Consider the following 16,901-nt stretch of genomic DNA (forward strand, 5'->3'; position numbering starts at 1 on the left):
TCGGAATTTATTTCTCACAATTAATTTGGGATTTATATCTAACAGTTTCAACGTATTCTCGTCAAAATTGTGAGATTGTGTCAAAATTCAGTAAAAATAAAATAAAATAAAAGGGTAAATTAGGTTACCTTGTATTTTTTATCCCGAGGCGGAAACAAGCAGAGGTTCCATAATTAATTTTGCACGGATATTTAAAAAGGGAAAACCTCTAAAAATGCACCGTTCATTGGGCCAAACTTGACCATATAATATCTTTTAAATCACAACTTTGAGTTTCAAAACTATTTTGCATATGACTTGTCTCACGAGCTTTCCCTTTGTGCGTGCGCTGGTCAATGGACCAATCAGAGCACGCTGTACTAAACTAGGCTCGCTCTTCAGCCAATCAAATGAGGTTTTACTACCGTATGCGTTTTCTACTGTCCGCATGTAGACCCTCCTCCACACTGATTTGAGAGGCAAAGCTCAGACATGTTTCAAACCTCACAACTTGCCGTTTATTTCTTTAGTCATTTGTGTTTATGTTAATGGTTCAAAGTAGCAGGTTGTTTGGAAGGTTCACAGTTCGGTCGTGTCGCGTGTCCGCCGCGGGTTCATGCAGGAGTCTGAGAGAGACACGCGCTGAAGCAGCAGGTAACTGATCAACCTGAGCACTTCACTACAGTTTCACCACAGTAAACACAGTATGAGACTCTGCAAGAGCATTTCATGGAGAACAGATATTATTTGTTACCGCATGTGGCTTGAAAATAACTGGATTATTTGCTTTGACTAGTAGCATTATGATATTATCAATTGTGTTTTTGTTTTATGGTACTTTTTTCAGCTGGCACTATATATATATATATATATATATATATATATATATATATATATATATATATATGTATGTATATTTATGTATATTTGTCACAGTACCAAGTAAAAATCCACGGTTCTCGGTACCAATTTAGGCATCAAAGCAAAACACAAAAATATGCTAATAATAATAAAAAAACACTTTATCACTAAGAATAAAACCAATGCCATTCTTTATTTCCCCCCCAAAAGCTCCTCTTTGTCATGGACTTCCCACCAAGCAAGAGACTGAAAAGCCATCAGGTCACAGCTGAGCCCGACCCGTTTGACGATGACATCGATTTCACGCAGGATGACCTGGAGCAGATTGACATCATCGCGTCCCAGGCCATCACCGGAGATGGCCAGAACAGCGGGTCGAAGAGGCCGTTCGGTTCGGTGTTCACGTCCGCTGATGAGCGAAGAGAAGCACCTGTGAGATCCGGACGGAAAACATTCGCCATCGGAGACGGCAGCAGCAGCATCAACACCTGTAACAACAGAGAACCTCACAGAAAAGATGCGTTGGGTTAGTGTTAGACTTTTTGGATGCACGTTCCACGAGTCCTTCTTTCTCAAACACTGCCATGTCTGCTTTTGGACCGAGCATTTCTGATAAAAGCATATTCCTACAGTTCTTTGCATAGCTCGTTTTTGCATTATATGAATGGGTTCGACTAAAAATGTAACGAGTTTGTGTTAAACTGGAGATTAAACATGTATGCATGTGTAATTTTGCATCTCTCTCAACAGATGGGCATTCCAGTAAAGATGGAGAAGACCTGCACTTCAAGCAGTTAGAGCAACAGCAAGCAGACCTGAAGAAAAAGGTGAGTTCTTCAACACAACACACAGTTCATTTGGGTGCTTCAAGATCTGCTCTCATAGAGACCCCATTATAACAATTCATTCCTGAATTCCTGTCATCATTTAGTGTGTCATGACTCTGTCTGCATGTCTGTTGCCACTCAGCTGAAGGAGGTAGAGGAGGAGATCCTGATGAAGAACGGAGAGATCCGAGTCTTGCGGGACTCCCTGAAACTGGCCAATCAGGAGAAGGAGCAGCAGCGGCAGACCCAGCTCGCCCTGGAGAAGGAGAAAGCTGACGCTCAGAGCGAACGCGAGAAGGAGCTGTCCAGGAAGGTATGGCACACAGGTTTGACTCATGACATGATTGGGCTGATGAATCGGCTCGCATGAGATCCGAATGCTTGTTTCTCTGCAGGTGCAGTCGCTGCAGTCAGAGTTGCACTTTAAAGAAGCCGAGATGAATGAAATGAGAGGGAAACTTCAGAGCATCGAGCGCGGAGGAAAGCAGCCCGCCACTCCTGCACGAAACATGTAAATGCAGCATTCGTTGACCAGAGACTGATACAACAATTTATTAATATATGCATGTCCTTTTTTTCTCATATAAACACATCTCTTTGCATGGACTCCACTCCTCAGTGCATCATGTTACATTGTTTGTATGCTACTAAGTTTTATTAAATTAAATATTTCAATAATATCAATTATTGTTATTAGAATTGTTAATATTGTACATAAGTAATAGTAATACATAATCATTTTTTAATAGCAACAGGAATATTGATTGTGATCATACTACAACGACAAAAAATAAAGAAAATAATCATATTATTAATATTAAAAAACAAGTCATCGAAATAATAATGATTGTATTTAATAACAACAATAGTATTACTAATATTAATGTTAATAGCAATAATAAACAATTATGTGATTTTATAAAAGGCAATAATTATTATTGATTAATATTTTATTATTAAATTGATAGTAGTACTTTTTTATTTTTAGTAATAACAATAACATGAATAATAGTAGTAATAATTCTTATTGTATTTATTATTATTATTAATAATAATAAGTATACACAATACTTTTAAATATAATATAAATTTTGTTGTTATTGTTAAACATTATAATGTTAAGTTACACTATTGCATATTTTTATAACAGTAATATTAAACTAGTCTTATTGTTATTAAAAGTGTAGGTATTACGGTTTTAAAATATATTATTAAAATTAATATTAATCCTTGTTTATTTATTGGCAGGTTCGAATGTGTCTTGAAAGCTGAGATTCTAGACTACTATGAGCTGGTGTGTGTGTGTGTGTGTGTTGTTGTGTTAACAGTCTTCAGTCTCCTGCGAGTCGAGTGTTCATGACTAAAGAAACGTTTGCAGCCGAATTCTCCAAGAAAACATCTCCTGTCCAAAAAGCCATTTTGATAGAGGGTATGAATGATTTTCTTTCCTGGCTGCTGATGTGTTTATATTCTCATCCAGTCCTTTAATATCACATTATCAACATCTGTCAGATGGTGAACCAGCTCAGTCCAAACGTTCCCTCACAGAAGAGCCACGATCGGAGCAGGAGGGTAAGCGCTGGTCAGATGTCTAGCATGTTTCTTCTTGTCTGTGTTATCTCGGTGTGTGTTGATGATGCTGTGTTTTACTGTAGGGTGTGTGTTACTGAACCTGCTGCTGCAGCAGCCGCTGGATCCCAGCTCTTTGGGTCTGTGTCACCTGCTGTCCATCAGTCCTGACGCTCTGCCAAACGTCCTGTCACAGCACGGCTACGTCAGCCCGTAAGCCTCAACAAGCCCCGCCCACTGGGAGGAGCTTCTGACTTAAACACTTCTGAGAGCATTAGTGTGTGTCCTGAAACATGAGAAACCTACCGTAAACATCGGATTGCATTACATACAACTGTTTGTTTGGAGAAATCAGTCGCCAACTTTTACAACATTTATCATACAATATTCCGTTGCGTCATTTGTAAATATTGGTGTTTCCTAATGGAACGTTTGAGCAATGTCAACTTTGGAAACGATGATCAAATATACTTTAAGCCATGGGAAGAGATAGATATAGATATAGATAGATACACAAACACACACACACATGGTTCATTAAGAACAACATATAAAATACTACAGCTTCACATTGATTTTAGTGTAGAAAATAAAAAAAGTTTGTAAAAACGCCTTGTTTAAAAGACTTTTTACATCATGAAATTAGCTGTTTTTGCATTTTCAAAATGTAGTTTTCATTAACATTTTATAATTTATTATTAATTAAAATTTTGTATTGGTAAAAAACTATTCTGACTTGATAACTATATATGACTTAAATATTCCTTTTAAATTTACTATAATATTTTTTTATTTATTATTACAATTAAATATGAAATTTTTATTATTATTAATTCATTTCTGAAAGTAAAACTATGAAAGCCTAGAAATATTGGGGGAAAACGTCATTCTAAAATTAGATTTTTAGGCCTGGAAAACTGGTGAAAATTAAAAATCAGCCATGTTTAAATAACACTTAGCATTATATTATACCAGGGGTCCTCAAATCTGGCCCGCGAGATCCACTTTCCTGCAGAGTTTAGCTCTATCCATGTATTCTACTGTAGCATGTAATATAACTATAAAAAAAACTATTTCTTCAATGTTTACTTGCTCCTTTCTTCAGGGGATCGTTGACCACTTCCAGCTCGTCCTCCACAGAGTTCAGATCTTTTCATCGTCCTCAATCTCGATTTCACCAGCTGCAAAATCTGGCCATGTCCGCTCTGACCGCATTAGCTCTCCATGGCCCCGACAGTGTCCCACAGAACCCAGACGCTGCTCTCCAGCGCACCCGGCGCTCCTGTCCCGCCGCGGCGCACTTCCTCCCCCTGCTCAGCTTCCACATCAGCACATACTGTCAGTCTCTGGAGACGGTGGAGAGCTCGGCCAAGTCCTCGCTCCACAGCAGCTCACTGTCCGGCTCGTCTGACTGCAGCCTGGCCTCGAGTCTGGAGGAGTCTCTCAGCGGTCAGGAGGAGTTCGCCCTGGCCGCTCTCAAAGCGCTCTATCACATAGTGTGCTACAGCAGCGAGGCTCTGGACGTGCTCCTGTGCCCTCAGGAGGACGTGAAGCAGCCGCAGGGATCGAGAACGCTCCTCAGCGCCTCTGAACATCTGAACGGGGACCCGCAGACCCCGCTGTCTCTGCTCAGGAGGGTCCTACAGCTGGCAGATCCTGCGTTCATTACGGCCGCGGGCCAGAGGGAGGCGCTGGTGAGCACGTGTTTGAAGACCCTCAGTGTTCTGGCCGAGAGAGCGCGGGACCACCAGCTCTCCAGGTGAAGTAGACTTCACACAGTTGAGATTCAGATTTACAGCTTACTCGAATGGTTTCTGTCTTAAGTTTAATTTTAGTTAGCTTAAGTCATTTTGTTGTGTGTTTTCATCATTTTTATTAGTTTATGATGTCATTATAGTTTGTTTTACTATTTATTATATTTTTAGTTTAAATTGAGTACATAAAATTAATACTTATTTTAATTTTAAGTCTTATGGTGTGCATTTTAGTTTTTGATAATATCTGTTTTATTTTCTATAAGATGTTTATTATCTTTCTATCGTTTTATCTATCTGTCTATCTATCTATCTATCATTCTTTCTATCTATCTGTCTTTTCTATCTGTTATATAGTTCTATCTATCTATCTATCTATCTATCTATCTATCTATCTATCTATCTATCTATCTATCTGTTCTATCTATTTATCTATCTGTTGTTCTATCTATCATTCTATCTATCTATCTGTTGTTCTATCGTTCTATCTATCTGTCTATTTTCTATGTTCTATCATTCCATCTACAGTATCTATCTATCTATCCATCTATCTGTTGTTCTATCGTTCTATCATTGTTTCTATCATTCTATCTATATCTATTTTCTGTCTGTTCTATTGTTCCATCTATCTGTTGTTGTATCGTTCTATCTATCATTCTATCGTTCTATCTATCTGTCTGTTTTCTATCTCTTCTGTCGTTCCATCTATCTATCTATCTGTCTGTCTGTCTATCTATCTGTTGTTCTATCGTTCTATCTACCATTCTATCGTTCTATCTGTCTATTGTTCTATGTATCTGTCTATCGTTCTATCTATCTGTCTATTTTCTATCTGTTCTGTCGTTCCATCTATCTATCTATCTATCTATTGTTCTATCTATCTGTCTATTTTCTATGTTCTATCTATCTATCTATCTATCTGTTGTTCTATCGTTCTATCTATTGTTCTATCTGTTTGTCTATCTATCATTTTGTCATTCTATCTATCTATCTATCTATCATTCTATCTATCTAACTATCTATCTATCTATTGTTCTATCTGTCTGTCTATCTATCATTTTGTTGTTCTATCTATCTATCTATCTATCTATCTATCTATCTATCTATCTATCTATCTATCTATCATTCTATCTATCTATCTATCTGTTGTTCTATCGTTCTATCTATTGTTCTATCTATCTGTCTATTTTCTATGTTCTATCATTCCATCTACAGTATCTATCTATCTATCCATCTATCTGTTGTTCTATCGTTCTATCATTGTTTCTATCATTCTATCTATCTGTATCTATTTTCTGTCTGTTCTATTGTTCCATCTATCTGTTGTTGTATCGTTCTATCTATCTGTCTGTTTTCTATCTGTTCTGTCGTTCTATCTATCTATCTGTCTGTCTGTCTTTCTATCTGTTGTTCTATCGTTCTATCTATCTGTCTATCGTTCTATCTACCATTCTATCGTTCTATCTGTCTATCGTTCTATCTGTCTATTTTCTATCTGTTCTGTCGTTCCATCTATCTATCTATCTATCTATTGTTCTATCTATCTGTCTATTTTCTATCTATCTATCTATCTATCTATCTATCTATCTATCTATCTGTTGTTCTATCGTTCTATCTATTGTTCTATCGGTCTGTCTATCTATCTATTGTTCTATCTATCTGTCTATTTTCTATCTATCTATCTATCTGTTGTTCTATCGTTCTATCTATTGTTCTATCTGTCTGTCTGTCTATCTATCATTTTGTAGTTCTATCTATCTATCTATCTATCTATCTATCTATCTGTCTATCTAAAAACTCAATATCTATTGAAGAACATTGCACACTAGCACTAGACTTCATTTCTATTTGTTGGTTTTGGATTGAAGTAACTTCTAGAATGCAGTGTTCTCAGTTTATGCAGATTTTTAGTATGAAAAATGGACCATAAAGAATATCAGTCACAATTTATGCCATCTGGATTACTTGCCTAGACTGTGTTAATATGAGACAATTTTGAAAGATTTTGAAAAACAGTCAGTTTCAGTCCTGTGAAGAACCTTATTTCAGAAAACGTACTATTATATCTTAAAGAAAGTAATCAGTCATTTATGCCTCGCATGGAATAACAGTTCCAACTCCATTTCAAACAAAGCCAGTGTTTTTTCTTTTTAAAAGTCTGATTATTATAGTAATTTACTAGTCTTTTTTTCAATCCTGATTATAATAATTAATCTGCTGACTCTAATTTCTCTGACGTAGACTCCAGGTGGTGATGTCGAGTCAAGTGTTGCCTAAATGTCTGACTCCGGAGACGTCGTTCAGAATAGTGCGTCTGTCTGTGAGATGTCTGTCGTTTCTCATCTACAATGAAGACATGGCTGCTAAACTCTGCTCACACGAATGTAAGTGTGTTTCACTGCTCCACTGATCATCATCTGCTGCCGTGATTTCACACCAACACTCGCTCTTCCACCAGATCCGTGTCCTTTTCTCAAAATGTTCCAGTACGTCACATCTAGACCGGACAGATCCGCTTCTGAGGACGTGTGGAGTCGCTTAGAACTGGAGGTGATCATCTTGTAATACTTCATTGGAAATATAAAGATGGTATTAAAAACGGATTTCTGTTGTAAACAGGTCATCCGGTTGTTAACCAAACTGTTCACACAGAAGACCGGGACATGGGCGGCGTTGTGTGAATCCTCCTGCCAGTGTGTAAATGAGGTTTGATACTCTTTACTCTCACTGTCTGTTAGTTTTAAAGCAAAACCCGTCTGTAGAAGCACAAGAGGAACTTGGGTGAAACAATAGCTACCGATGTGACTGGTACAGTGCGCACGATGCATTTTATTCCTCTTCAGGTGGTGCGGACGGTCGTTGTGGTTCTACACAGACAATGGCTGAAGACAAAAGGCAGAGGAAGTCAAACAGTGGGTGGTCGGAGCTGGAGGTGTCCTGGGTTGCAGGTACTGCGAGAAGCTCTGATGTTACTGCACTGGCTGCTGATGAAGGACTCGTCGTTTTCCGAACACTGTCTGGAAGTCCTGCACATGTACGATCAGGTCGTTCCCGCCATCAGAGACACGTTCCGGCTGGTCCCAGATCTGTCCGAGAGCGAAGGTCAGTTTGTGTGCGTACGAGTGATGCCAGCATGAACGTCTGCATGATAAAGCACAGTTAAACCTTGATCTTCAAATGAATCAGTTGCAGTGCATTAAACTGTGTTATATCACCGCAGAACTGGCTCTGGAGGAGATCTGCCGATCGGAAACGGAGTACGTTGAAGACATGGATATGGAAACCGGGTCGTGATGAGCAAACATGAAGTCAAGTTTTGTAACTAATGATATTTAGTGCATATCTTGAAATTTGTCTGCTCAGAAACATTCCGTGTGTCCTCAGATTTCGTCATACTTTTAAAAGACTGTGAGCACCAATGATCCGAATTAAAGAATTAATTCTATATCGCCTTTTTGTATTACAGGATATAGTCCTCCATTGTAGCTGCACTACTGTAGAAATGTTTAGTTTTTTTAGTTTTTATAAACCAAAGGGTTTATCTGTGGTAATTAACAGCAGGTCACAAATATACAATATTTAACCGTGTGGGTTAATACTCATGAACAACTGACTGTACATTATATCGTTTATTTAAATGGATACTCACATGAAAAAAAAAATAGTTGCATGTAATTTTTATTTAAAGTTGATAATTTCACCTGCTATCCCAAAACACACAAAAACAATAAATTAATGTACAAAACTATCAGCATAGCAACAAGGTGAATACTGCAGTAATATTACCCTAATATTAATACCAGAATCATCTGAGGTAAGTTACACTAGTCTGTATTCTGTATTAAAACAAATTGAGAAAAGAAACCGGTGGATTCGAGATGCTAGAGTAGCTATCTGCGGTGTACTAACATCTGATAGATGTCTTTAAGATGTCAGATTTCACAAACATCTTAATAAAGACATCTTCCAAACGTCTATTTGACATCTGATAGGTAACGTTCATTGCAGATAAACATAGACGTCTATTTGACATCTGCAAAATCAGTTTTTTGAGTGCATGTTGTAAGTGCTATCAAGGGAAGTGGTGTGTACTTTCCCGAGACCTCAAAGTATCTCAAAGCAAGTGTGCTACTTTAAATTAGAATTGGTCCACGTTTCAGTAAACTCACTTCCTCTACAACATTTAACCTCCTCTGTGTAGGTAAAAGACTTGTAAGAAAGATGAGAAAAGTCTGACAAAAACAAAAAAGAAAGAAGGTGAAATGTTAGGCACATCATTTGACTTCAACATTGGTTCCAGCACAACTTCTTTTTATTTGCAGATGCAAACATGGAGATTGAAATTATAAACATTTGAACATAAAACATCAGTTTTAACATACCATCAAACCAAGAATATCTAAAAAAAAAAAAAGTCCCACCCAACAGGAATCTGTTGAAGACGGTACAGAGCGAGGTATTGATAACACATGACCTTCATAACACGTAAGAGCTTGTCACATTACCAAACAAAACCTCTTCCTCACACAGCGAAATACAAATGTATTTCAGACCCTTAAGTAAAACCTATAAACCGTGCTGACGCCTCCTTCATAAACATGGAATTCCTACAACATCCAAAATAATCCGAACACATGGTATCCACGTGTAATTTGCTGCATTGAACAAGGCATATTCTGGATCTCCGTCACGAGAACACAGTTACAAACATTCACAAATGCGTAAACCTCTGAAAACATCTAAACCACATGATGGTTGTACCAACTGATAAAGTGTCGAAGTTTTGTGCAAATTCCCAGGATAAAATAAAGTGTGCGATCATTAAGTCGTCTAAAGGCCCGTTCACACCAAGCACGATAACTATAAACATAACGATATAGTTAAAAAAATCGTTCTCAATATTAAAGAATAGCAGAGTCCACACCACAACTATAACGATAAAGCCACAGAGAAACGATATCATTGGAATCACTTTCAGAACTATTTATTTTTTTTTCTGATTAACGATAAAAACATTGACAGCCAATCAGAATCAAGCCTGCTGTAATGAGCTGGAGAATTTAAAGCGGCAGACACACGTGAGCTTAGACTAAACCGACAATATCATTCACTGGTGTGGACGCTAATATCGTTATCTTTATAGTTATCGTTCTTGTTATGAACAGGCCTTAACGACATTTCAAGATGAAGAATGTCAAGTTATGAGGCTCGAAAAAAACATCTTCCCTTTTGCCTAGTGGAGAAAAACGAACAAAACGAAACCAACATATATGGCTTGGAGTGACAGACAATGGCTGGAGTAAATTAAAATAAGAACATTTAAATAAAATCAAGTGTAAAGAAAACGTGGTTTGCTGTCACACGCAAAGACTTTAAAGCGGCAATGATAGCAAACACTGGTCATTTAATTCCCGACCCGACTGGAGGATCTGCTTCACAGTAGATGTACATTTCCGCAGTTGTAAGATAAAACTACATAATCCTCAACAGTCCAGGTTGTGGTTTAGTAGCCGGTCTTTGGTGGCTCCATGTAGTTGGGGTTGTAAGCTGGTTGGGTCGAGCTGTAGTCTGTTGGTGGGGGTGGGTGAGCGAATCCAGGCTGAACGGGTGGTTGCATGGGGTACGGTGCCTGGCTGTAGGGAACAGGATATCCTGGGCCTCCTGAAAACACAAGCAGAATTACAGCTTCACTTTGAGTCAATCAAACCTCTACCAACACTTTCACTTTTTCTGAGTTCGATTTAGAGCTAAATTTTCAAGTGAAAGCCATGCAACTTGATAATTTAAAACTACAGTTCAAAGGTTTGGGTTTAAAGAAATTAATACTTTCAAACAGCAAAGATGCATTAAATTGATATTGAATTCATATTGTTTTATTTCAAATAATTCTGTTTTTTCGAACTTTCAATGCATCAAACAATCCTTAAAAAACATCTATGAAGCAACATAGCTGTTTTCAACACTAATAATAATAAATGTTTCAAGAGAATTAAATCAGAGTTGGAATGAATTCTGAAGAACACTGAAGACTGGAGTAATGATGTTGAAAATTCAGCTGGAATCAATTACATTAAAAAAAAAATTAATTGCAATAATATTTTACAAAATGACTGTTTTTCACTGTATTTTTGATCAAATAAATGCAGCCTTGATAAACATAAGAGATTCTTTCATTAAAACAATCTCACGACCCCAAACCTTTGAATGGCAATTTTTTTTTCTTTCTTTTTTTTTTGATGGTATGAGATCTCAAATATGCTTATATACATTTTGTCATTTTAAGTAGCTTACATGATGCAATAACGCAAGTTTAAAAGGTCTGTTAAACAGTCTGATATTAAAAACAACAATAATCTAAAAATAATTTTTACAGCAATAGTTACCAAAATATATTTTTTACTAAAACACTTCAGTAATAATTGAATCATCTGTGGAAAGCGTATTCCTTTAAGACTGCCATATTCATAACTCACAAGTCATGAGACAGTGAAGGATTGCAATACTATATAATGACACTTTATTTCCAAATAAAAAGATTTGCATTAAAATATCAAAATTCACAGCATTTACCTCAAAATTTCTCAAATGAATATTTGTACTTGGACTTTCTGTTGTGCAAGCTCGTATTATCTTACCGGCCTCCTGATACGGGGGTGGTGGTCCCGCTGCAAATGGCTGGCCCTGATAGGGTCCCGTCGGCATGGGTTTTCCAGCATAGGCTGGGGTGCCGCCGTACCCGGCCTGAGGTGGCATGGGCTGGAACGGTGGATACTGAACTCCCTGAACGACAGGCTGCTGGGGATATTGTGTGGTTATCACTGTAGTGGTTGTTGCTCCCATAACAGCTGTAAAACAATCAAAGGCAAGAGAAGATGAATTCACTGAGCTGATAAAGTCACAGTCAATGCGTAGCATTCATGCATATTATAGAAAATACACTGCAGATTTTTAAATGCTTCTGGAAAAAGCCTTGTGTTCACCAAGGCTTCATGTATTTGATCAGAAAATCTTTAAAACAGTAATATTGACTAATATTATATTTTTAAATAATATATTTATACACAGTTCAGCCTGATAACATCTGAAACCACAATAACAGCTGTAGTTCCTCTTTGTGGCAGTTAAATGTTCAACTTCTGTTTGTGCTTTAATTATTAGGCTCTATTATTATTAATCGAGAGAGAGAGACCATGCATTTTAATAATCTGACCATTTGTTTAATATGAAGACGGATTTTCTATAAATTGCCATTTGATATCATTACATTATATAAAAATTGGTATTATATTTGCCACCCTGGTCTACAGATATCAGCTAACGCTGTTAAAAAGTTATTATAAATTAAATAATTTAATAAGTTATTATTAAATTATATCGCAATTATAAATGAATAACTTTACAACAATACTAAAGAATATTCTTAATGTGATTGAGAATAAAAACAATCCTCCCTGTGAAGAAAACTATACAAATATAAAAAACGAATAAAAGTTACAAACACAACAGAACAGAATGACTAAAATGTTAAAATCAAAATGGAAACAAAACTATAAAAACTAATTCAAGATATTAATAAAAACTTACAGTGGTATTTCAATGATATTAAAATAGCACTGGTTAAAGCAGAAAACAAATAAACAGGCTGACCATTTTAACAGGTCAGTGAATTTAACAGTGAGTTTTACTGCATTTCGTTGCCTTGTACCTACATGTGCAGTGACAATAAAGTTGAATCTAATCTAATCTAATCTAATCATATGATGAACATGCTTCTTAAAGGGCCAGAGCACTCATAAATGAAAATTCTGGTTTTAAGTGCACTGTCACTTTAAGAAGAATACTATATTTCTAGTTCCCAGAATGGAAAACCGAATCCCTTCTTCACCCTCTACGTAACTAAATGTTAAAAACAGAAGTTCTAAAGATAAGACATCAACTATTATTTGAGCGTCTTGTGACACGATTATTAACAATGGTGTCACAAGACACCGGGGCACAAGGGCGTTCCTCCCCTTGTTTGTGGTTGCTGTGCGTGTACACAGTGACTCAGACTGGGTGCGGAATCCCAGAATGCTCCAGCATTCAGTTTTTCAGCTCTCAAAAGTCACATTCCAGTTTTTTGGCATAGGCTACAAGGTCAGAGAAAGTTTAAACTTGTGGAAAATAAGTTGTATGCTGTCTTACACGGAGGTCAGTTGGACAAAACACTAACATGTCACATTTTGACCCACAACGTAATCTATTTGGCATAAAAACATTCTCATTGTAACACTTCCCTGTTTGATGCATGTTTATGAAAACAATGTGACATTTGTATCATAGGCTACAAGGTCAGAGAAAGTCTAAACTTGTGGAAATTGTTTTTTAAACATTTTAGCGCTGTTTTATACATGGATCAGTCTCACGAAAACACACCTAGGTTACATTCGACACCAAAACTGAAAGAAATGAAATTGCGAAACTTGTGGATATGATGTCGCAATTAACAAGTTAGTGATGCGTTTCGTGAGATTCAGTTTGATTCACATTTGAACATGGAATATGACTCCCGTACAATTATATCACGACTCAAATTGAAAACAAGAACAAGAATGGATGCATTCTGCAACTGTAGACACTTACGTCTGGGACTTCTGCACATTTTGTAGAGGCAGCAGCAGGGGCAGACGCAGCAGACGATGAACAAAACCACTAAGATCACAATCCCTGCTACTGACACACCGATGGCAATAGACGTATAATCATTGCTTTAGGACAGATGATGAAAAAAAGACAGGTTAGAAACACACTACATCAAATCATATATGATCTAATCACAATCTTATTCCAATTCACAGATGGATTTCCCTGAAAAATGAACATAAATATTACTGTGTCAGTATCAAAACATCCCTGCTGTCCCAGCACAGCGACACGGACTTAACCAATGGCATCGCTATCTGTTTGTCCGGCCAAACAAAAATGGGGATTGGGTTTGGGAAGTCATATTTTTAAAACATAGTTTGGTAACGCTAGAGTATACGAGCATGTCAGTATGAAACTATGCAAGACATTTCTTCAATCACGAGAGAAGTCAAACCACTCACAAAAAACAGTTGTCTTGTTCATCCTCGGATAACTTGTCAAATGGATTCAAGCAGCAGTATCTGTTATCACACGTCCCACAACAGAACTGTAAAAGTTTGCAGTCAATGGAGGGCTTCGCACACCATAACTGTTGATGTAGCTTTTGCAGTCCTCATCAGCTAAACAAAGCAAAAAGACAAGAGAAATAAATGACATGTTGGCCAAAACTAACACGTAGGAGTAGTTCCACCACAAATTAAAATCTTGCTATTTGACAGGTCACCCAAACCCAATTAGTTGGAATATGATTTAGATCATCTTTAATGGTATTTTTTATGGCTTTTTAGAGTTTTTACAGTGTAAAAAACCATGTATTTTTCTTGTGTGTAAACGAGTAGCAAAAACTTTATGCCGAATGTCTTCTTTTGTGCTTCATTCTAGAAAATAATAAGCGTTGGAACAACATAATCATATTTATTAAGTAGACTTGTTCTTGTAAGCTGTATGCATCACTTGTTGTTAGCAGATTTGAGATCCATAGGGTATGGAGAAATGCATCACATGTTTTTAAACCTACAGAAACATGTATAGACTTTATAAAGATAAAACATTTCATATACACAAAACAGATTAGAAAAAAATTATTTATTTACTACCGCAAAAAAATAAAATAATAATAATCTTGGAAAAGAGAAAAAAAACTGAAATTGCCAGTACATTTTAACATTACAAAAATACTAAATTACTTGTGACATTTTAGAAAGAAGGCAATAGTTTCTCAGTAAAACGTAGGCCACTCAAATTATCTTTTTGTTTACTTCAAAAAAAAATTTTTTTTGAAAAAAAGAAATAAAGAAAACAACTAACTTTCTACTAAAAACTACACGTGAAACATACATAATAAAATTGCACATGGCACATAAGACTCGAGACATCCATAACGAATTTGTTTTTCAGGGCAGATCCAGCTGTATACTTAGCAGACATCGATTTACCCGGAGAAACCGTCAACAAGAAGACGTGTGAACGCTAAGAAGCCGTTTCTTGAGGTATCTTAGACACTCACCGAACGTCGCCGTGAATAAACCCGCAGACAGCAGCAGAAGAACCGGGACGGTGGACGCCATCGCTCCGCTCTTCCTCTTCAGGAACGTTAGCTCGTTCCGTGCGGAGTCCTGCGGATGTTGTAACCTGAGAACACGCCAAAACCTGAACTAGGAAGGAAAAAGCCCTGTCCTGCTTAACATACAGGTTTACACTATTAGGCATGTGACGTCCAGAGCGTAAACATGAGATAAAAGATTATTTTTTTGTTGTAAACCCATAAAACCACACGACACAACACACTGACACACTCACGACAATGGGAATCGATTGCTGAATAAGGGACTGGTATTCTGTCACAATGTGGATCTCCTAACCAATCAAATGCCTGTCCCATGCTGGAGCCTTTATGGAGGAAACGAAAACGAAAGTCCACACATATATTTTAAATGGAGTCATGATGTTGCTAAAAAGAATATTATTTGGTATAATGAAATGTATTTATGTGGGTTAAGGTTAAAAAAAACACATTATTTTCCACATTATTGTTTCTCTCCTCTATGCCCCGCTGTGCTGAAAAGGTAAAAAAATAAATAAAAAAAACACATTATTTTCCACATTTTTGTTTCTCCCCTATGCCCCGCTGTTGTGAAACACGTCATTTTTTACAAAGCTCATCTCTCTGAATAGTGAGGTGTGCTCTGATTGGCCAGCTGTCCAATGCGTTGTGATTGGCCTAATGCCTCAAGCATTTAACAGAAATGTTACACCCCATAAACATACTCTGATGTAGTGTCCCGGTCAAAACATCTGACCGAGAAGACAAAAACAATAAAACCCATTACAAACATACTATTTGTTGCATCCAGTGGGGACATAATTACTAATTATAATGACTTAGGGGCCATTCACATATCGCGCCTAAAAACGATTGGCACGCCACTTTCTCCTTCTTTCCAAAGTGCTCGGATTTGCAGCACTAAAAATGGCTTGCAGTAGCTCTGCTACTAAATTTATTTAAAAATGGCTATCCATATACAGCTATGATCAGCTGTTCCTTCATCTTTTCTGAGCTTTCAACGTTGTTACAGGAAAGGATGAAGCTGATTGGTTAGTTCTTGTCACATGACCTGCGGTGCGCTTGCGGTTCTCTGAAAAGTTTAGATGTTTTTAACTCGATGTGGTGGGGACGCGCCTGGAAAAAATAGCGAGTCGCTTTTAGTTTCGCTTTCACAACGAAACAGTGTCTCCACAACATGGCGCAAGCGGCAACAGCAAGAATCAAAGTTCACCATCATTCTTTGTGTGAACATTTGCAAATCTTCCCACATTGTGATGTAGACATGTGGGGGCGTGTTAAAATGAGTTGATTTAAGAGTGCGTGGACCGAGCGGCAAGCTCCTGCTCTCTCACGTGAAGTCTAAGTGACTAAAACTGCAATTCATCGTCTGACCGCTTGAGTCTGGCTGCAAAAGGGAGTCAGTCCCATAGATTCCTCGTGTTAAAATGCCCAACTTAATAGCTGAAGAAAAACGTTTACAGCCTGGTTACATTTTTTTTGTCTATATACTTAATTATGCCCTTCATGAAAACTGTGAGGGGGGTGGAGTTTTTTTTTTTTATAACTTATCCGTTTAAATTATATTAAGTCTTAAAGTTTTGCATAATTAAGGGTGTGGCAACTTGAGTAACAGGTGGATTGCCGCTGCTCTAACCGTAGTCGAGTTAGGTGGGTGTGGTTTCAGCAACCAGCTCCCGCCTTTTTGCCCATTTTCGATTATCCAGGAGTGACGCTCTGTGA

At 37.3% G+C, this 16,901-nt stretch overlaps 2 protein-coding genes across 2 annotated transcripts; one reads left to right on the forward strand and one right to left on the reverse strand.

Moving 5' to 3' along the window:
• The first annotated feature begins 413 nt into the window (after positions 1 to 413).
• LOC113077413 (ATR-interacting protein) lies at positions 414 to 8,435 on the forward strand. The gene is made up of 14 exons (XM_026249823.1): positions 414 to 633; positions 1,051 to 1,366; positions 1,591 to 1,667; positions 1,810 to 1,980; positions 2,063 to 2,178; positions 2,996 to 3,096; positions 3,180 to 3,239; positions 3,323 to 3,449; positions 4,342 to 4,995; positions 7,232 to 7,374; positions 7,449 to 7,540; positions 7,610 to 7,696; positions 7,834 to 8,092; positions 8,211 to 8,435. Exons 2-14 carry the CDS (start codon positions 1,063 to 1,065, stop codon positions 8,282 to 8,284), a joined length of 2,265 nt encoding a protein of 754 aa, XP_026105608.1. The 5' UTR covers positions 414 to 633; positions 1,051 to 1,062; the 3' UTR covers positions 8,285 to 8,435.
• Positions 8,436 to 9,284: 849 nt separating this feature from the next.
• On the reverse strand, positions 9,285 to 15,447 carry LOC113077414 (protein shisa-5-like). The gene is given in 6 exon segments (XM_026249824.1): positions 9,285 to 10,651; positions 11,626 to 11,835; positions 13,613 to 13,737; positions 14,077 to 14,197; positions 14,200 to 14,235; positions 15,123 to 15,447. Coding segments are annotated over 6 exon segments (711 nt in total). The 5' UTR covers positions 15,184 to 15,447; the 3' UTR covers positions 9,285 to 10,493.
• Between the last annotated feature and the right edge of the window lie 1,454 nt (positions 15,448 to 16,901).

Source organism: Carassius auratus, unplaced genomic scaffold (assembly GCF_003368295.1).
Source record: "Carassius auratus strain Wakin unplaced genomic scaffold, ASM336829v1 scaf_tig00022553, whole genome shotgun sequence".
NCBI lineage: Eukaryota > Metazoa > Chordata > Actinopteri > Cypriniformes > Cyprinidae > Carassius > Carassius auratus.